Source organism: Oreochromis niloticus, linkage group LG18 (assembly GCF_001858045.2).
Source record: "Oreochromis niloticus isolate F11D_XX linkage group LG18, O_niloticus_UMD_NMBU, whole genome shotgun sequence".
Taxonomy (NCBI): Eukaryota; Metazoa; Chordata; class Actinopteri; order Cichliformes; family Cichlidae; genus Oreochromis; species Oreochromis niloticus.
The window spans coordinates 2,060,595-2,082,157 of NC_031982.2; the positions used below are offsets into that span (position 1 = coordinate 2,060,595).

General features: G+C 39.4%; 2 protein-coding genes and 1 long non-coding RNA gene across 7 annotated transcripts in view; 1 reads left to right on the plus strand and 2 right to left on the minus strand.

Moving 5' to 3' along the window:
• Window positions 1–380: 380 nt before the first annotated feature.
• Window positions 381–10,258, minus strand: LOC109195647 (uncharacterized). Its single transcript, XR_003214972.1, has 3 exons — window positions 10,139–10,258; window positions 9,823–9,953; window positions 381–1,436 (listed from the first exon to the last, which is right to left on the minus strand). It is a non-coding gene; the product is annotated as an uncharacterized LOC109195647 (long non-coding RNA).
• On the plus strand, window positions 6,078–16,527 carry prg4a (proteoglycan 4a). 2 transcript variants are annotated; one of them, XM_019347958.2, is made up of 14 exons: window positions 6,078–7,073; window positions 7,525–7,641; window positions 9,126–9,239; window positions 9,400–9,468; window positions 9,603–9,665; window positions 9,838–9,963; window positions 10,067–10,291; window positions 10,438–10,512; window positions 10,597–10,683; window positions 11,525–11,664; window positions 12,282–12,441; window positions 12,781–12,861; window positions 12,949–13,077; window positions 15,388–16,527. In XM_019347958.2, the coding sequence occupies exons 1-14, from the start codon at window positions 7,001–7,003 to the stop codon at window positions 15,576–15,578; spliced, it is 1,650 nt and encodes a 549-aa protein (XP_019203503.1). In that variant the 5' UTR covers window positions 6,078–7,000; the 3' UTR covers window positions 15,579–16,527. The 2 variants fall into 2 exon arrangements, with proteins under 2 accessions (XP_019203503.1, XP_003453217.1); XM_003453169.5 differs by having other exon boundaries at window positions 6,079–7,073; window positions 10,441–10,512.
• Window positions 15,962–21,563, minus strand: part of LOC100694797 (nucleoprotein TPR) — a 39,113-nt gene continuing 33,511 nt past the window's right edge. For 2 of the 4 annotated variants that reach the window (XM_013276333.3, XM_013276332.3), the window contains exons 47-55: window positions 21,342–21,538; window positions 20,878–20,949; window positions 20,691–20,782; window positions 17,986–18,098; window positions 17,794–17,892; window positions 17,554–17,695; window positions 17,229–17,326; window positions 16,627–16,728; window positions 15,962–16,382 (exon numbers count right to left, since the gene is read on the minus strand). In XM_013276333.3, the coding sequence (XP_013131787.2) occupies window positions 16,327–16,382; window positions 16,627–16,728; window positions 17,229–17,326; window positions 17,554–17,695; window positions 17,794–17,892; window positions 17,986–18,098; window positions 20,691–20,782; window positions 20,878–20,949; window positions 21,342–21,538 (971 nt within the window). In that variant the 3' untranslated portion in view covers window positions 15,962–16,326. The remainder of the gene's footprint in view (window positions 16,383–16,626; window positions 16,729–17,228; window positions 17,327–17,553; window positions 17,696–17,793; window positions 17,893–17,985; window positions 18,099–20,690; window positions 20,783–20,877; window positions 20,950–21,341; window positions 21,539–21,563) is intronic. The other 2 variants (XM_019347955.2, XM_019347954.2) reach the window with 2 other exon arrangements.

The following is a 21,563-nucleotide window of genomic DNA, read 5'->3' on the forward strand; positions in this document are numbered from 1 at the left end:
CTTTCAAAATAATTTCAATAACTATAATAAGAATGGCAGAAAATTAAATAGTCAAAACGTATTTACATATACGCTCTATGTACAGCCAGTATCTCTGACGTTAAACAAAGCAAGAGGAACACAATTGCGAATACCAAATTTGGGTCATTTTACTGATAAAGGTTTTTTTTTTACTTGTTTTTCCCACCCACCCCTATCGATCATACCCCAGAAAAGTATTAATTGAAGATAAACTAGACAACGCTCGGAGAGCAATACAAAAATTCCAATAAATAATCTGGAGACCCTCTTGGCTCTTGGTTAGGGTGAATTTTTAATTTCTCTTAGCTATTTGTAATTAGCTGAACGTGAAAAGTATGTTAACTACATTTAATTTTCAGTTCAGTTCATTTTTATTTCAAACATATACATTCACCAACATTTCATAATATCATTCCATGCAGTTGTTTGAAAAGGAGTAGGCAGAAGTATATACTTATTTAGCCTTACCCCCTTATGTTTACATCTTAATCATTTCCTCATCATCTAAATTGAAAGAGGAAGTCTTACTTTGTTTGATAGTTCTTACATCATTTTAATAACTTTTCAAATGGGAACAATGCATTTAATTTACAACAAAGATAAAGTCAACATCACTTTACACTTCATTCTGTGTTTTACATCACTTTGTAAAGTGCAGAAAAGCCAAATTGTTATGTGAGGACACAGGGTCTGGGCAGATTAAGTAAAAAAGGGGAAAAGCACTTTGAAGTATTTACATATGGGATTTGATCTAGGCAAATATTTTCTGTCACTTAGGAACTCTCTCCCCCCCTCCCCCATATTTTGAACCATATTTTGTGTCCTGTCTGCTCTGTATTCCAGTTACTTGAATGACTTGCAGATGTCAGAACAGCTGCTGAGTTCAATAACAGACAGAAAAGCAACATTTCAAACTGTGATTTTTCATTTCTGCTCAAACCTTTTTCCACTTCATGTCAGACCGATTAATTTCTGTTTCACGGTCCTCATTGTCTTCCACAGAAGGCACTTTCTGTGCTAAAAGCAGGGAAATTAAAAATACATTACAAGCCTATGTTGTGCATAATATGTGACAACATTCAAATAAAATGATAGGAAAACACGTGAAATCACAACCACTCAACCTGGGCTGTCCCCTTGATGTACTCATTTCTGATCCTGTCCATCTTGCTCACTCCCGGTGAAAACCTTCAGCTACCAGCTCCAGTTTTGGTTCCAGACGATTTGTCAGAATCACAAGATGCTGGCAGATGTGTAAAAATAACTGCTTGGTGGTGGCTATGGCAGAACCTCCACAGAGGCCAGCAGGTGGATGAGGGAAAGGGGAGGAAGGAGGGGGAGAGACCCGTGGCGGCCGCCGGGCCGGCCGCGTTTCGTTTTGAGCTGAAAAGGAAGCGATTTGTCCCGTACTTCAGCTAGAATGAAAAAAGACACAAAGTTGGAGTTATTCTGTGTCTTTACGCTGCGCTGCTGCCTCTTCTTCTCTTATTCTCTCCCCCTCCCTCTCCTGCCGCTACTTGATGTCGGTTTGGATATCCTGGTGAGAGGGAAACATGAAGATGAAACCAGGAGATGTCCTTACTGAATCATCAGAGCTGAACAGGTGATGGAGAAACAGGTTTACCTTTTAGGTGACATGAATGAGTTGAAGGGAAGTTATGAAGTGTTTCTGAGAGACAAACACCAGGATCCTTTTCTACGTAGCTGACAGCTGGTAACTGTGCAGGGGCGGGTCTAGCAAAGTTTTGCCAGGGGGCCAGGTAGGGCATTAACAGGGAAAGGGGGGCACGAAGAAATACTTTTCTTTCTTATTCCATTTAAAATGTCTAGCTTTTAATAAATAATTATCTGGATCTTACAAGTAAAGTTTTTATCTGATGTAAAATGTATAGAAATCATACATATATACCAACAAGACAGTGTACATCACTGGCACTGTCACTGACAGCGTTTGTTTTCATTCAAAGGCTTTGTGGCTTTTCCTATAATACCTGGTGGGCTGGTCTCTAGTCAAAATGCCCGGGCCGATTTTTTGTCCCAGTCAAGCCCTGCTCACTACCATGTTGTAAATCTTCCCTTTTAATGTTGCTGCTGTCACAAGTCACCCTTGACACTTGTCTCCACCCACTCCACTGCCCTGCACTCTCTTCTTGACTGTCTATTGTATTGAATGGGTTACTCCCCAGGTATGTAAACTCATTTGTCTCCTATATGTCTGCTCCTTGCAGCTTTACTGTTACACCTGTCTCCTGCTTATTCACATATATCTACAGTGATCCCTCGCTATAACGCGGTGCACCTTTCGCAGTTTCGCAGATTATTTTTTGTGCAATTTTGCATCCGTGTTTTTCATTTATTTATTTTTTTTAACAGCGCATTGTGTTCTGCGTTCTGATTGGCTGTAGACCATTGTCAATCAATCCCGTGCCGTGTCTCCTGTACAGTACAGAATGCGTTCAGCTTGTCAAATTTATCAAAATCTTCTATCGCTAGCAGTGTGACTCTGAAGTGCTGTACTGTTTGTTTGTAAGTTTTCTCCAGCAAACACAAAAATGTCGATGAAACGTTTTGCACCATCAAAGGCACCTGTGGGTGCCTTTGGTTTTATTCTATAATAGCCTACTGGACTTATTTTTCTACGAAGGTTTGAACTTTTAGAGTGTTTAAACAAGATAGAAAAGTGTGAAAGTGTTCATGCCTGTTGGAGAAAAGTGTACAAAGTGTGTAGTGAGGGGTTTTACAGGCATAAAACATCTATAATAATTGTAAAAATTAAAGTTAGCGACTTCGCGGATTTCACCTATCGCGGGTTATTTTTGGAACGTAACTACAGTGATAAACGAGGGACCACTGTATTGTGTCTTGCTTCTACAGACTTTCATTCCTCTTCTCTCCATATCTCTCTTCTCTAATCTCACTATAGATCACAATGTTGTCTGCAAACATCGGGGACTACTCCTAGACCTTATCTGTCAATCTCTCGGTTTGCAATCAAGAAGGGTCATGCAGGGGCATGCAGCCTCCATCTCCCTCCATCATCACTGTTACAAACGCTTTTTTAGTCTGAAAAGTAAACTTTTTGGCTTAAAATGACAACAGCAGACCATTATGAATGATTCTATAGTCCAGTTCTATCTCAAACATCCTATTCATCATCCTAGTCCACATTTTTGGGGCATTTGAGTATTGATTATTACCGAGTTGTGACATATCATAATTTTACAATATTCATAAAAATTATAACTGTCATAAGCATTTATAACTTCCTAAGTCATAAATCCTTTGACAGGGGGCCATAAATCAGTGGTTTGAAAGACAGGGCATATAATCCCTTCTTCAGGGAATTAAATAAGCTTGATTTCCCTAAGGGGAAATAATAAGGCATATGACAGCAACTGAGAACAAAACAAACAAGTTTTATCAAAAGGAAAACTGGATAACAAAATAAAACAGGAAATGACTAATCAGTAATAAGAACAGCACATGGACAGACAGAGTCACAGACATGGAACCACCGGAGACTTTAGGAAAGCGCAAAAGCTGAGAAATAAGGAATCACAAAAACTAGAAAAAATAAATAGAAATTTTATAGACCAAAACACTAACTAAACCTCAAAACCATAACACCCACTCCCCTTTGTGACTAGTCATTAAAGGCTCTCCTTTTCCGAGAATGATGTGTTACTGGGAAAAGCATTAAGTATTAAGAAGTCTTTTGATTTAGACAAACCAAAAGTCATTAACTTGTTTTTTTAGAAAGTGCTTAACAGATCAATAACTGTGGAATGTAAAAACTCAAATTTATCTGAAAACATAAGATACTGTCATACAAGCTTTTCACATTGTGTTCCTAATAAAGCTGAAGTTAAAAGTTGGAATGAGCTAATCACACTAAGTAAACAAAGGAACACATTCCTTTCCCACTACTAAATAAACTTAAGCATGTAATTGGCTCTGACTATAAAAATGAAATAACAAGTAGGAACAAGTGAAGACAGTGAGAGGATGATACCAGGAGGGTGAGGTAATGTGAGCAGACACTGGTCAGCAGCCCACGGTCCCACCAGAGTCATTACCACTGACAGTAAAACTGAACAAAGTGAATGTGAATGGACAGGCACGATGTTGTGTCCCATGGCAGCTACAGACAGCAACAGGCACATTTCTCAAGTGAACTGTCTGACTTGTATATTGTATAAGTGACAATTACATGTGCTGGATGAATGAATCGGTTATTTCTACTGCCAGATGCTCTTTAAATACATGTTTCATGATGTCTGTCTGGACTCTTGTTTCTTTACACCTAACAAGTGTGTGTGTGTTGCTCTGAACTGCCCGCCAACATGCATCCCACAGTCTGTACATGGTCACAATGTGGGGTGCTAATAACGTTTTACGAGCTGCTTTAATCTGGCCATCTCGCCAATCACAATACCCTGAAGTAACCACAACCATCCTTGAGGGCTTATTAGAGGGCTCCCCATCACACATAATTGACTGTTCAAAATGAACCATATGAAGACGGCAGAACACATACACACATATATTCAGTGAAAAGGCCAGCAGGTGACTGTGAGCAGTGTGGGCGTGTTAATAGTGTGTTTGGTCTGGTGGAGTGACTCATTGACATTGTGTCCATCTCAGCATAGTCAAACAGAGCCTTTCTTCTACTTGAAAATAATCTCATATGTCGTTTGAATAAGCAGCTTCTTATGACCATAACACTGTACATATAAAGAGATGGCTTCAAAAAAAGAACTGATACATCAATTGCCTACCTGTAGGGGCTGTGTACAGAACTGACCTTCAATATATAATTGTATTTTATGCCTGATTAATCCCGTCCATAAGCGGGGACTTGGTCCCTGGTTAGGCATGTTTTTTGGATAGATATGGGCAAACGAAAACATCAGTTTATGTATTGTCAACATTTTAGAGTAGATGTTTGCCAGTACAACAAGTATAGTTGTTGTCAGTCATAAATTCTGAATTAACAGAACAGCTAAGCACTGTGGAAATTACAAAAATCATATATTTATTTATTATAATTATTATTATTACCACAGTTAATTTTAAATCAAGACTCAAGACTCAAGAAGTTTATTGTCATTTCGTATGGCGTTACCCAGCCTGAAACGAAATACTGTTTCTCACCAGCCTCTACAGTGCAATAAGCAATACAGATTAAAAAGAATAAATACAGTTTAAAAGAATAAGTTTAAAAAAGAGCAGCGAAAAAAGGCATAAATAGCATGAAATCTAAGTTCTAAAACAAACTCCAGTCACATTTGTTCAGGTAGATAGCAGCAGTCCTTTCACAGAAGGGGATGGTTAAATTAGGTAGTGTGTAGATCTGGGGAGTGTACTGTGTGTGTGTGTGTGTGTGTGTGTGTGTGTGTGTGTGTGTATGTGTAGATAGGGGCAACACAGTCCACTTGTTGATAAGCAATCAAGATGGAGTTTAACTAAGGTATTGTGGTAACCTTTTAGTATTTACAGCCCTTTTTATACATAGTGCCATATTTTGTGAGGTTCAGAAATAATTGGACAATTGACTGATAAGCAGTTTCATAACCAGGTGAGGTTGGTTTCTTCTTTATTACATGACAAATTAAAGCAATAAGAGATGTGGAGTTTATTCTGAGTATTGAAGATACATTTGGTCTCTGTTCGCTGCAACTCTGAATAGGAAGTTTAGAGAAATATATGTGCAAGTCAAGACAATCAGAAATAAATCCACAGAAAGATCCAACATTTAAGAGTGGCCAAATCAACCGCTTGTCACCAAAAAAAAATCCTTTTAAGGAAAACAACTTCACAAAATTTAAACAAGTCAAGAATACTTTCAAGGAAGGAGGCATATCATTTTCAAAGTCTACAATCAAGAGATAAACTGAAATACAGAGTGAAACCACTGATTACACAAAGGCCAGATTAGACATTGCCAGAAAATCTGGTATGCTTTTTTTTTTTTTTTTTTTTTAAAGAAAAAGAAAAAATATCTTTACAGATGAAATAAAGATGAACTTGTACTTGGGAAGAGAAAAATATGGAGAAGGAGAGAAACAGCACATGATCTGAAGCATACCATATAATCTGTCAAAAATGATATAGCTGCTACCGCTATAAGCAGTGACATAATCAGTTAACACCAGTAACCTGGTTCCTTTGGCATCCCCATGCTATAATTTTGCCTCCACCTCCACCCAAAAAATCTATTTGACTTTTATCCATTTTGTTTTAATGTAGAGCATAAATAAATAAAACTAATATGATGCAGTGCATATACATCAAACTTTAGTAAATGCCTCACCGGATAGACCCCTCTCATTCATTTCTTCTTTTTGCCTCTGTTCATCTCCTCGTTAAAGTCACCCATATGTAGACACTTTTTATGACCCGTATACCAAGTTGAACTATTTAAAATCCACCATAAAAGATTATAAAGCCACATGACATCAGTTTTGGATCAAGTACCTAAGTTGGTTGTTTGGAAAAATGTGGCCAAAAGGTCAACAGGTAGGAGTGGTATCACACGGAACCAAACATCCCTACAAATACTTGTAGTAAATATAGCTTCTGATTTAGTGCTCCTTTTTACTTTCAAAGTGCTTTACGGCACATTTGATCTCAAATACGTAAATATTATTTATGTTACTGGAGTAATTAATCTAATTACTTTTTACTTGAAGTCTTGAAATATGTTACTCTGTGTAGGAGTTGATTTACTGACAATGTAGGAAGTTTAAATGCATGTTGGCAGTTTTTAATTAGTCTGTGGGTGTACTGCCAGTGTGTGTTTGTGTGTGCTGCTAATTAAAAGTGTCCTGTTCGTGTGTGCTTTTGTCTCATATATAAGACCAATAGACGGCAGATGACAGACAGAGTAGAAGAGGCGAGGTGACACACTGAGGAGGTAACTAACTACTGATTATCTCACTTAGATCTGATCTGATATTGCTTACGGATAAAGGTGAAGATGGTGATGATGATTATATCACTGGGGCTTCTCTTTGTTGGACTTGGTATGACATCAGCTGATGCTGGCCCAGGTATGCATCAACATTTACATTCAATCTGTTTTTCTACAATATCGTGCCTTTCGCTGTAGTGAGCCTATACTTCATCCATTAAGCACTGTGATGTCTAAAAATTATATTTATTCTTTGATAATGCACTTGCTAAAACAGTTAAGATCCTCTGATCTCTAGTTATGTACCCTAGCATGCCATGTTTATCTGTCTACAGTTTTCTAGCTATGTACCTAAAATACCAAATCACTACACTGGCAATTCCTTCGATGCATCCTTTTTGATCTTCTAATATCCAGTAATGCATTTGTCCTGTTTTGCGATGTATCATGTTGCATTTTACAAACAGAAATCTTAAATAATGTCTCTACTATGCATAATATAAAAACGCTAATATTGAATACTGAACCCAATAACTATAAAATAGATAGAAATTAAATTATGACTCAAGTCACATTTCCTCTGTCTTCAGGCAGCTGTGTGGGTCGATGCGGTGAGGTTTTCAACAGAGGCCGGCAGTGTAAGTGTGACTTCAGCTGCCTGCAACATAAAGAGTGCTGCCAGGACTTTGAAGCTACATGCACCATCGGTGAGACAGATACAATAACACAAAGCTTAAAAACATACAAGTCTACACATCTTTACACCTCTTCTTTTTGGCGACCGTGGTTCAGGGGGTTGGGAAGTTCATCTTGTAACCGGAAGGTTGCCGGTTCGATCCCCCAGCTCTGTCTGTCTTGGTTGTTGTGTCCTTGGGCAAGACTGGTGATGGCCAGAGGGGCCGATGGCGCGATATGGCAGCCTCGCTTCTGTCAGTCTGCCCCAGGGCAGCTGTGGCTACAACTGTAGTTTGCCTCCACCAGTGTGTGAATTTGAGAGTGAATGAATAGTGGAATTGTAAAGCGCTTTGAGTGTCTAGAAAAGCGCTATATAAATGCATTCTATTGTTATTATTTTGTAGACGAGTATTAGGATACAACACAGATGAATAAAAACCGAAAAACTACTCGATGTGGAAGCAATGAATCTATTATTGTTGTTGTGTTAGATTAACTCACTTATCTTTAAGTTATCTGTTTCTGTAAGCTGTTTTGATTTTCTTTTTTATGTTTGCTTTTCAGAGTTTAAAAGCTTTTTTTCTTAAAATATGATCATGTTTCTTTCTGAAGCCCACAAACGCTTCAAGCTTGTTTTGGGCTCTATGGATCTTTTGTTTTTCCTGTTGTCTTTCTTCTGTTTGCTGTATTAATTACTATAGAACACAACTATTTGTGGGTTTGTTTGGGTTTATTTTATTTTGCTATATGTCCTCCTCTTTTTGTTTGTTTAGTAGCTACTTTCATGGAAACATAATGTTTCTAATTGTTTTGTTCTAGAGTTTTCTTCTATTGTTACACTTTACATTTTGCTTTGTAATTTGTGTTAAATTGTATAGCTGTTTAGAGGTTGCTTTCCAAAGAACTGTTCTTTTCAGCCAGTTGCTTCAACTTTGATGATTTCTTTTGTCCCTCTATATATGCTTATCAATATTTTTAAGCTAATTGTACGGGTTTCTTTGATATGATGTTTATTTGGACAACAGGTCCAACACTGACACCAGCCAAATACAAAATATAGTTATCTGTTATACTGGCAGTTTATTTATTTATTTTTAAACCAAAAGAATAATGTAATGAAAAAAAAGCTATGCTGCATTTTGCTGTAACTAATGGACACTCAGCATCTGTCCAGCTGCTATGTTTGACCTAAATGCACAAACAGTGATGAGTTTTTTGTGTGCAGTCTTCTATTAAATATAATTCCCTTATTATTGAAGTGAAACGTACTTAAAAGAATGCGTGACAGAAAATGTGATATTTTATATGACTTCAAATGGTTGAAAAGTTTACCAGTTGGAAGACAAGTGCACGATTGTCAGAAAGTAAAACACGAGATGATAATTTTTCAGTGGTGTGTCTTTTTCTTATCTTATTAAATCCCGTGGCGGACAGAATATCACGGCTTTAAATTTCAAGCCAGTTGAAGCAACGTGCTGTCCTGTGATGACACGCTCCTCTCTGTCTGTGTTTTCAGCCCAGTCATGTCAGGGTCGCTGTGGTGAGGTCTTCCGACGTGGTAAGCTGTGCGAATGTGATCCACTGTGTGTCCTCTACAACACCTGTTGCCATGACTACAAACTGAACTGCAGTAAGTATCCACAGCTACGGGTGCAGTTGCATAGAGAAAAAACAATGTCCCATTTCACAACTCATCTAAACTTGTAGGCCTTTAAGGACAAATGTTATTTCACATAAGATTTGAGCAGATGGTTTAATTTCTAGTTTTTAATTTCTCTCTGTGTTGACAGACGCCACAGTGCCACTCTCACCAGAGTCATATCGTAGTAGGTTCCAGTCTCTAAGGGCCACAGCTTCAGGTATCACTGCAGGAAAATGTATTGATGCCTGTAGTCAGTTACTACAGACATCAATACAAGAATGTTCCTAATGCTTTCATTACAGTTCCTGGTATCTAATTTTAAGCTTTTCTGCTCTGTTTTATCGACCTCAGGAAAGCGGAAATCACAGAAGAACAGGAAATCCTCCAATAGTGAGAGTGAGGAATATTTCACAGGTGAATATAGTTCAAATATTACTGAATATTTACCAGTACTGAATCTGGGAACAGCACTTACTCTGTCCAAAACTAACAAAGCACTAGCAATGCTAAATCCATCCATCATTAGCTTCCTTTAAAAGAGTAACAAAAATGAATAATAATGCTACATTACCGCTGCTGTATGTAGGGAGAGGTCGCTGCCCAGAGCACCTTGGGGATCAGTGTCAAGGTTCTTCAGGCCTCCTCAACTCACTGACTGTTGGCTCATCTGACTCCACCCCTTCCGCTGTACCAGCCAATCAGCTACAACATGGTTTGCACAATTTTCTTTCTTTCGCAACTTAGTTTTTATAATTGCGCAAAATGCAGGTTTGATTAATGGTCATTAAAGGTAATGTCTCTCATTCCTCCTGTAGGTGTGAGTAGCATGCCTGTTGGCCTGCTGCCTGTGATAGTCCCTTCTTCTCACAGCAGAGCTCCATACTCACCAGCACCTGGCTCATCTCTGCCCATCAATAATGCTCCGTCTCTGGGCAGTGGTGCTCCAGTGAGCCCCATGGCTCATGGAGCTGTTGGCAGTAAACTGGATGCCCAGCTTGTGTTGTCCCCTGGGGGAGCTGCTTCATCTATGCTTAGTCAAGGTTTATTTAACAGAAATTATTTCATAATTGTAGATGAACCAAGATTTGTGTCACTTGTGTTAGGTTCATTAAAAGAAAAACAACTCCCAACATACTACAGTACACAGCAATGCCGTTCTTTGTGCTCATAGGTCTTGTTGTTCCAGCAGGTTCCAGACCCAGCACTCTTCAAGATGTATTACAGGGCTTGGGGCATGGAGGATCTGAAGGACCAGGAACAGGTAAGCAGCTGAAGTTGCCCTGTGGTTGTGGGTGTGTTTAATAAGCTTCTTCTAAATTACATAAAAATGTATGTGTTCGTGCAGGGGTCTTTGCTGATGTCGACCTATGCAGCGATTCTCCCATCAATGGACTGACAGCGCTCATTAACGGGACCATTCTGGTATTTAAAGGTGAGTGTTGTGACTGTCAAATTACGGCTAGGCGTGAGGGGGTTAGGGTTAATGTGTTCTGTAGCTGTGCTGGACAAACTATATCCTCTGCCAATATATGTTGTGAAGTTTAGTGACTGCAGGTTGTTGCAAGCATCCAACAGTTTTTTCATTTGGAATTAATGTTAGCATATTAGCTATAGACTGTCCATGTATATATCATACATTGTGATGTTATCAATGCATTTATAGGTTCTGCATTTTGAAGCATCAACATTAGCATTTTTAGCCATGTTGCTCTTTGGAGCAAGAAAGGACCGTTCTTAGAAGAGAAGGCAGAGTGTTTGCAAGTTGGTTAGCAGGTAAAATCAAATAACTGTGTGTGTGTGTATACATCAGTTATACATCTGTGTTAGTGTGAGTTAATTAGTGCCAACTAACAGACTGATTAAATATCTATACTATTTTCTGAGAAATTCAATTTAAATTTCTCCAAAAGGCACAAACATGGCAAACAGCAGCCTCGTAGACAGGTAGTGACTACAGCTGACTATGTTGACACAGCTATCAATCAAAGCAGCCACACCTCCAGCTTTAACTCGTAGCAAAATCCAGATTCTTAAACAAACAAATAAAAAGATGTACTAGGTTGTACACCTGCTTTGTAATGCTTTAAAGTTTGGTGTTTTAAAACAAAGTCACTGAGCAGAGTGATTTACTTCTGGAGTTGGCCTCAAGTGGCCAGAATTTTATTTATTTTGATAATTACAGGTTAGCACTTGGACAGTGATATTATGTAATGTGATTTACAGATTATGTGATGTGCAAGCCTGATATGTGTGTATGTTTGTGTGTGTTGCAGGCAAGTTATTCTGGTCTGTTGATCCCATCAGCCGCTCTGTGGGTCAGCCACAAAGTATCACAGACACTTTGGGCATCTCATCTCCCATCGACACCATCTTCACACGTGCCAATTGCAAAGGAAACACCTACATTATCAAGGTATAGATATCACTAGAATCCATCACAGTATCACAACTACAGCTGCCCCTGTATGTCACCTTTTCTTTCTTGTCTTTTTTTGTGTCTGCTAAATGTCTAAAGTGCATGTTGTTATTAGTGATACCACAGCATCAGCAACAGCACTGAGAACACAGTATGGAACAGCATAGTCATCAAACAATATGGCATTAATTATAGTGTGCACAACATGAAATGAGGAGCCCGAGTGCAAGTGGGTTGCAAAGCAGTTTGTATAGGCACAGTAACTTTGAGCAGACTAAAACTGCTTAATCAAAGCACTCCATACGAGATTAGATGTGTAGAATATCAGCTGAGCCAGACCACCTCTTTGTGGATAATCTATAAGCATCATCGTGGACGTTTTCATTAAAGATTTGAGGCCTAAAACGTCAGATTCTGACTTTTAAACTAAATACAACAGTTGCTTACCACATTGAAAGGGGATATAGTTTTCAATACTGGATTACTGTACCATGACCTTTTACAGCAACTAGCTATATGAATACAACAAGGAGTAAATCATAGTGGAAGATCAGTCCTAAAAGCAACCTCTGTGCTGATGGATGTTGGATGTATTAATCACTCTTTGTCTCCAGGGGGACCAGTACTGGCGTTTAGATGGGAACATGGTGATGGAGCCGGGTTACCCCAAACCTCTGGTCTCAGAATTCCCTGGTTTGACAGGACATATCAGTGCTGCACTGGCAGTGCCAGCCACCAGGGGCAAACCAGAAACTGTGTACTTCTTTAAGAATGGTGAGGAACAAAGACAGACCCAAAATAACTGACTGACATAGCTCTTCTCCACTGTCATGGTGCCATTGCTAGTGCCCAATTTAACAGTTTCCACAAAATGTAAATCCCCCCCCCCACACACCACAAAATTGTTGGTCCCCAGAAATGAAGCCAATGACATCATTGGTTATGGCAGGGACAATGTCAGCAACAATGTCATTATTTTTTTGGCAGATTCAACCTTGCACTTAGATTAAATATAAACACAGTTAGACAGTATATACAAGCCTATATAAAACTGAACAAAACATACAGGTAGAATGAATCTATAGTAATGATATCTCTGTGTTTGTCCACTAGGAGAAATTTTGCAGAGCTTCACATTCCCACCAGACAGCATTCCTTCCTGCAGCAAGAAACCAAGAAATTCCATGAATACTGGTTTGTAGCTCAACAAATTATTTAAATTCTGTTCCTTTTACCTTTAAAGAGGCACCAAAGAGCTGGTAACTGATTTCTGACATTCAGGAGTTCTTCTGGGTGGAGAGATCAACATCAAAGTGTCTCTGAAGGGATTCCCCACCCCCATCACCTCTGCTCTGTCCATGACCAGCCCTCAGGGGAGCGGCAGATACCATCACTACGTCTTCTCTGGACGTAAGAACAATCAGAGCATTTTATTTATACACATTAAGTTTTAATAGCGGTAGAGATTACACATCATCTCATCTTTGTAGGTTCAGTCCATAGCCTGTATATAAAAGTTGGACCTGGCCACCATGAAATCATCCAGTGAATATGATGTAGTGCTAACAACATGCCAAAAGTTTGGGGGACTATTATTTCTCTTTGTGTGAATCTTTTCTAAAACATGGTTTGTCCTTCCCCTCCTTAAAAGCAAGACATTACATCTGTGTCCACTGTGAATGACCAGTATTGATCAGAGGTGGCCTACTACACCAGCTATCAACTACCTGCAGTCTTAAGATCCCTACCCAGATATTTTAAGCCTTACTTACACCCCGCCACATGGAACCTTAATGATGACAGGATAAGGTCTCAAAAAGAACCTTGGCACCTGTGAGATTAGAAATGTCTTACTAGAACCAATCATTGTCATGTGATGTCATAACTTTAGATAAAATAATAAATGAGGCTCCAACTGTATTGGAAGAAGGGTAAAGCATAAATACTCAACAGCAATAAATCAGAACTTCTCCTGGTTGGCACTAAACTATCGCTATCCAGAATTAACGTTTTTTTCTCTCACTATCAATAATTCGTCGGTTCCCATCTCTCCCTCTGTGAAAAGCTTGGGTGTCATTCTCGACAGTACATTATCCTTTAATTCACATATCAATAATGTGTACACGTGTAGCATATCTTCAACTCCGTAACATCAATCACCTCCGCCCCTTCCTCACGCCTCATGCCACTGCCATTCTCGTCCATAATCTCGTTATCTCTTGAATTGACTACTGTAATTCACTATTATTTGGTCTTACACAAAAATCCATCAACAAGCTCCAACGTGTCCAGAACTCTGCTGCCCGTATTATTACTAGGACTTCCTCTACCCATCACATCTCCCCAATCCTGAAGCAGCTTCACTGGCTCCCGGTTAAATTTCGCATTCATTTTAAAATAATCCTTTATACATTTTTTAAACAATGTCTTTTTATTAAGAGGTTTTCCTTTTATACTTATAAACATAAACATATATATTATACATATAAACAGAAAGAAAAGAAAAGGGTTACAGATGATCTGTACATTCGGGTTAAGTAGTACATTTAGGCTGTGAAATGAGTTCAGAAATGTATCTTCAGCTGTGAAATAAAAGGGAAAAAAAAGAAAAAGAAAAAAGGGAAATATAGAGAACAAAGAAAGAGAAATATAAACATATGTATGATATATCCCAAAGTAACATAATCCCTGCAAAATAATCCCATTCATTCCCACCCAGGTCACTGCCCTAGACCTGTACACTGTATTTCCACACCTGACATTAGAGAGTTTGCTGAAAAATTCTTATAGATTTTGAAATGCATCAAGGAAGGGACCCCACATGCTTTGAAATTTCCCAGTAGAGTTCTGGAGTGAATGTCTTATTTTTTCCAGTTTTAGACATGCCATGAAGTCATATAACCACTGTTTGTGAGTGGGAGGGGCAGCGTCCCGCGACCTCAGTAGGATTGCCAATCCTTTATACATTTAAGGCTATTCATTCTCTCTCTCCACCATACCTTTCTGATTTGGTACAGATGAACTTCCCATCCCGGTGCCTCAGATCTTCATCTTCTCTTTCTCTCTCTGTTCCTTCCGCTCGTCTTGTTACAATGGGGGGCAGGGCTTTTAGTTGCTCTGCCCCTCAACTTTGGAATTCCTTACCCCCTGACCTCAGAAACATTACTTCATTCCCTCTTTTTAAGTCCACCCTCAAAACTCACCTGTTTAAAATTGCTCGTTTAAACTTCTGCATGCTCTTAACATTTATCTGTTACTCTTATTCTTGTGTATATTTCCAGTTTTTCTGTTTTTTTAATATATATCTGTTTTATTTGCTGTACAGTGTCCTTGGGTGTTCTGAAAGGCGCTATTTTTAAATAAAATGTATTATTATCATTATTGTTATTATTCCAAAAGAAAGAGATTGTGGTGGAATTTTACAAAGTAAATGTTGAATTCATAATTGCATCTTAATGGACTTTAGATGATTTCATTTATAGTTTTGTAGCCACAGTTTTATGTTTATGCAACAAGACCCGGTCGGTGTTAAAACAAAAATGTAACTACTAGAGCAACAGACTTGGAGGAACATCACCATGACACTGTGATAAGCAGTATAAGTTCATATGTTAATTTTGTATTCATTATCTCCTCTACTGCCCTGATGTAGGCAGATATAGCCATAAATACTGCATCAGCGAAGTAACTAAACTCACACCTGTTCTGTCATCTCTGCAGCTCTCTTCTTCAACATCCAGATTTCGGGTGACCTGCCGGTGCTGGCCAAGCCTGATCCATCTGCATCCTTTGCACCTTTGCCCATCCTCAGCCCAACTATTGTGGCAACCAGTTCTGCAAACATGGCTGGCCAGAACACAGTCCTTCCCCAGGCAGCCAACTCTATCAGAGTTTGGCTGCGCTGTCCTTAGGAAAGTCCTGCAGGAGACCTGTTGTAGTGTTTTCTTCGTTAACACGCACAAAAAAGCCTCCTAATAAATAAGTCTGCTGCTGATTTTCCTCGTACATTAATATGACATTTATAATATCTGGAAATGCCAAATAAATACATCACAATTTTTTTACACTCTACACATCCTAACCATATGAGTGTATATCCAGCACAACACCACATAGTCTATGGTGGGTTTAAGTTAATCTACCCATCATGAACTGCAACATAACCTATAAGGATTATCTAAAGCCAACCCACAGTTTGAGGAAAAAGAAGTGTAATTCACAGCTATTTTCATTAAAAGTAGATTCCAGTGATTGTCTCCACTGATACAAAACAAAAGCAAAAGATGTTGAGCAATTTTATTATTTGATCAATTCAACAGAAATATTTTGTCATTGTTGACAAATTGTTTTGTCATAATTGATCTTCGTGTCCTCCACTACATCCTACCAAAATATTCTTCATTTTATTAATAAAAAGCATCCCATGACACTGCTGCTCCTCATATTTCCACTTTATTATTAAAACACATGTATAAACAACCAAAGATCAGAGGACAAAAAAAAGAAAAACTAACAAAATAACACAATCAGAAGTTCACACACCTGTCAGATCTCTCCAGTAATAGTCTGATTTTAAGTGGACCTAAAATGTATTAAATTTGTTGCCTTGTTTATGTTTTACTGAATAGGATGACTGAGCCTTCACTGGTGATATCTTCATTAGGAGATTCCTCCTCTTCCCAGAGCTCCTCCCCTCCCTTCTCGAGGGAACGTTCCTGAAATATTAGCGAAAGACGGGGAAAAAAAAAAAATGTGTGAAGCGATCAGTGAGATACCATATTGTCACTCTTCTTGTTCCCTGAGTGTAATGCTGCTCTCTGCTTAATGCACTTCAATAAACTGCTTTATCATTTAAAACTACACGACTTGAGTCAGTCCTGTGAGTGTACACTATATTCTCACAGGCAGAGGTTAACAACCATCCCAGAAGGACAGTCCTTTAAAGCTTTGACACCTTACCTCTGCGGCTGATTAGTCTCACTCCTCGAGGTCCTGTGCTCGACAGGCTGCTCACCAGAGGCTGACTGGCCACTGTGTGACGCTGCGTCATATTGCTTGTGTCTGTAATCAAAGAAGGAAAAAAAAAAAGCATCACACAAGAGTTTGTGCACATATGAACGAGTAAAAGCTTTAGTTGACGAGTTCAGTTTAGCTAAAATGTTGCTTGCTTTGCTTTTCAATGTCTTTCATTAGCAAAATAATGGAATTCCCTTTCAGACTAATGAGCTAATGGCAGCTTTTATATTAAACATTTAATTACATTGACAGGAAAAAAAAGGACTGGTAATGGTATTGTTTAAAGGTTCTTTAAGTCTGCACCATGGATTATATATGGTCTAAGCATGGAAACAGACAGAACGCCCTGGGCTGAAAAATGAAGGCAGTGCTGATTCACTTTTGAAGTCAGCCACTTCAGGCTGGTCCTCATAGATTCCCAATGTTCAAATGTCCAATTTTACAGCATTAAAAGTACATTATCTGAGGACAATTTTCACCTTTATAACAACTGTACAGGATATGGTTGCTTTGACATCTATCAGTCAGTAAACAGAATAAGTTACCAGGGTCTTGGCTGGTAGATGGCAGTGACGCATCATCACTTTGCTGTCCTGCTGATTCCATGTCTGTCTGACTCTCCAGGGTAGACTCAATTCCAGGGCTGGAAACACATGCACAATCAGAGAAAACTTCCAATGGTGTCAGGTTTAAAATAAAAGTCAACATTTTTCTCACAAATCTACTTTAACACCATGTGAAATGTTTCTTTTTTAGATTTTTATGAGAAGTTCCAAAAAAAATCCTTTGACAGTAAATCCTACATAAATTAAAACTGAAAACTTAAAAGAGGAGATTAAAAAAAAAAAAGGCCTGAATGAGGTTGCTCACCCCTCCACTTCCTGCTCCATGAACACCTCATCTCCATCATCTGTAGCAGCAGCCATTCCAGTAGAGGCAGTTACCATGGGAACTGACTGGGACGCCATGTTGTCACTGCTGTCTGAGGGCAGGGATTCAGTGAAGACTGTCACTGATGAAACAGAGACACAGGGAATACTGAGCTTTTGAGCCCAAGAGCTGGACAGCGCCGACTGAGGAAATCTTATCTTCGGGGTTTGTTTTTCTCACCTGGTGCAGCCACTTGTAAAGGTGTGGTGGGGACACTCCTTCCTCCTCCATCTTCATCATGAGCAGCCAGAAACAGAGGAGATTCATACATACCGAGACCTACATACAGATTTAGTTTGACACAAAAAATGAGTGTTTTAACTCGAGTATCAGACTGCATGCACAAGTTACAATTAAGTGTTTGTGCAGTACCTCCTTGAGAAGCCAGCTGTCCCAGGTCAGAGTGTGAGGCTGAAGTCTGAGGCAGCAGATCTTCAGGGGGTCCAAACCTGAACCTGGTGGACAGACCTGCTACCTGAGGCGAGCTGAGGAGACCAAAAACATCTGCTTAAACACGTGTTAAAATGCATCTTTTCAGGAGCCGAAATTTGTAGTCTCCTTTGCCTTCTCTGTATGTTTCACTCAAGAACATATGTTTCATCTGCAGCTTCCTTCTAGAATTAGTTGCTGCAATTAGAGAAAGAAAAAAAAAATCCCCTACAAAATTGCTAAAATTGGCCCCTTGAATTCTTTTCTAAAAGGAAATCACTTCCCACTGCCATTTTAAACTAGTTTTGTACCAGGTTGCAGTTTTCCCCTCTAAAAGGTTAAATTGTTTTTAACTCATTTACCTGGTTGCTAGAAATATGGACACTGTAACTGACAGGTTTCTCTACACACCACTGTCTGCTCGGTCTCCATGAAAATCTCACCTCAAAACTCCCTGAGTTAATAAATCTATAATGTGTCTGAGATCATATGATACCACTATGTCTAGTTAGTCCAGTTAAGACACAAAATAACGGGGTGAAGGAAAGTTAAAGTGAAGCAGTGGAGTAAAGTATGGGAATTTTAAGTGCGTAGAGTGAGTACATCATAAAGGCCTGATGGACTATCATACTGATTCATACCTTAAAAACAGTAGATTGTGTGAAGTTGGTCTTTGACCCTAAACTAGATTATTCTTTATTTTGCTTTCAGAAAACATAGGGATCCTAATATTGTTTCCATTCAATTAAAATATGAGATCTAATCAACAGGTTCTGGGAACCACCCTTGAATCAATTTATATTTGTCCCATCTCCTCTTAAAGATCAACTTATTGACCAAACTCTAGATCCCTTCTGACTCTATAAAGTAGTCCCTTTATGACTTGCACTTTGAACTTCTCTGTCACGGTAGAGTATCATCCAGAGCTCAACTGAAATATTTTGAAATAGTTTCCTTACTTTAACATCTTGAGGCATCGGAGGCCAAACAACCTGAACTTGTGAGTTTCTTCCACACAAACACAAAAGTCACCTTTCAACCACTCTATTGACTAGATTTGCCTCTCTGAAACTTAATCCTCTTTAAAAAAATAAAAATAAAATAAAGTTCCAGGATCATATACAGAATCTTATACAGCGATCTATAAACATCAGCCATGATGGAAGACATCTGTTGGTGCATGAGAATTGGCTTTATGAGCCAGGTTGGTGTGTGTGTGTGTGTGTGTGTGCCTGTTTAAACATCTTTGTGGGGACGAAGAATTGGAAGTTTACTATACTTACGAGGACCAAAATCCCAGTCCCCACAAGTTTGAAGACTCAAAATGTGGTTTTAGTGTCAGGGGTACCATTAGGTTATGGTTAGGTTTAGGGCAGGGGTCTGCAACCTTTTACACCCAAAGAGCCACTTGGACCTGGTTTCCACGCAAAAGAAAACACTGGGAGCCGCAAATACTTTTTGACATCTAAAAGGAAGATAACACTGTATATATTGTTTTCTACCTTTGTGTGAACAACTAAGGTGTGCTGCTTAATGAAATCCATGAAGTGCTACAGAGAAAATTACATTTTATTTATGTAATCAACACATTTTGAACTCTTAAAGAAATATAACAAAAGCAAAGACACCCAGCTGAACTAAAATGATCCATGTAGCAAACAAAAACTGTTGTGAGCCGCCTCCCTTATATCTCCTTTGGGCTTTTGGAGCCTTGACCTGACTTTTAAAAAATAACTGGTAAAAAAGCTCTATGCTGCTGAAAAATGAAAAATAGATATTTGCAAAATTCTGCCTAAATATGTATTTTACCTGGTTAATGCGTGCGGCGGAGGCGTGGTCTGCAGCGCTGCTGCAGGGGAGGCGGACGCACCTGAGCGGCACCCGCAATCACGCCTCGCCGCCTTAAAGTCTGTGCTCTCTCTGCTGTTGTTGTTGGTGGTGTGTGTCGGGCTGTGAGCTGCGAAGCTACAGCCGGCTGTATGCGTACAGCAACCGTGTGTGAAAAGTGGTCAATAAAGAGATGCTGAAAAGCGCGTTCATGCAAACATCGTCGGGTCTGCAGTGATGTGTTTACAATGAGACTTCTGATCCTGAACCTCTGCTCACAGCGTCTGCTAATCGGTGCTGTGCGAAGTCAGTTTACGCAGGACTGTAAGCTGTCATCTGTCGTCTGTGAGGCGTGAGCAGTGTTTGTCTTTAACATAGTTCACGGTGGAGCTGCTGACATAATGTGGATCTGAAGATCCATAATTGGCCTACCTGGGGTTGAAAGTCTCGATAAATGCACGGTGTTTCGGTGGGAATACCGGCTTCCGCGAGTGTGACGCTTATATTGAGCGAGGAAAAAATAATAGAATATAATTTTATTTTTATATTTCAATATCACAATAATCTTCCAATTTAGAACTACAAGTTTAAAAGAACTAACATAAATAAAATACACTTCAGCGAAATACTTCTAATTTATTTTCCCAAACCACGCGGAGCCGCACTATAAGGACTAAAGAGCCGCATGCGGCTCCGGAGCCGTGGGTTGCCGACCCCTGGTTTAGGGTAAGGGTTACAGAAAGCATTTTGTCAATGAGATGTCCCCACAAGGATATGAATACACACGTGTGTGTGTGTGTGTGTGTGTCTCTCTCTCTTACTGTATAGCCTCAGCGAAACCATCAGTACGATGTGGAACAACCAGAGTGGGAGTACTGGGAACCATTCTGTCATCATCATCAAAGAAAGGCTGCTGACAACACACAGGCACATTTAGGCTAGCTGATCCACAGTAAATCAAAATGAAACTGAATAATATTGTCAAAGTTCACAACACACATCTCTTACCATACTGCCTATTACAGGAGTCAGCTGAGGTCCACGTCCTGACGATGGTCTGCGCAGCTGAGAAGCCTGTCTCTGATTCACACACACACACCATTACTGTCAGAGTGCTGCTTTCTTCTCCTCTTATATTTTCATGTAACGATTTTACCATTCACTATTGATCGGTATTATTAATCAGTCTTTGCTGATTGGCATTGTGATTTCGGGTGGCTTTATATAACACCAAATAACTGGACAGTATATGTATTAATTTGACTTACTTAAAACTCCCAGATGAATCTAAACAAAATGCTTTTGGCATCTTTCTACTAAACTCTTAATTTGACTGCATCACTCATTTAGCAGATGTGGATAACAAACCTGCCTCCTGTTCATGATCACTAAGCTCACTCTAAATCCAAAACTTATATTTTGAATGGAACAACAAGGAAAAAAAAAAAAAGAAATGTCTGTTAGATTATCACCTGTGTTTGTGGGGGACCCAGCTCAGGAGCAGGAGGCTGGATGTAGAGGCGAGGTGGGAGTGGGTGTGGGGGCCTTCGTGTGTGTGGCATCCGGGGTGTGAGGGAAGATGAGGAGGGTGAGGGGGCAGAGGTTGGAGGAAGGTGTAAAGGGTCTCTAGGGTGGTCGGACTCTGATGCGGTATCGACGCTGCCTTCACCTGGAAGAGATGTGTGTGTCAGGTT

Bases quoted from the DNA above. Each gene is read 5' to 3' on its own strand.
- prg4a (XM_019347958.2), top strand. From the start codon at position 7,001: ATGGTGATGATGATTATATCACTGGGGCTTCTCTTTGTTGGACTTGGT. The intron at 7,642-9,125 runs GTGAGACAGATA...CTGTGTTTTCAG, and splicing joins TGAAGCTACATGCACCATCG to CCCAGTCATGTCAGGGTCGC. The intron at 11,665-12,281 runs GTATAGATATCA...CTTTGTCTCCAG, and splicing joins GAAACACCTACATTATCAAG to GGGGACCAGTACTGGCGTTT.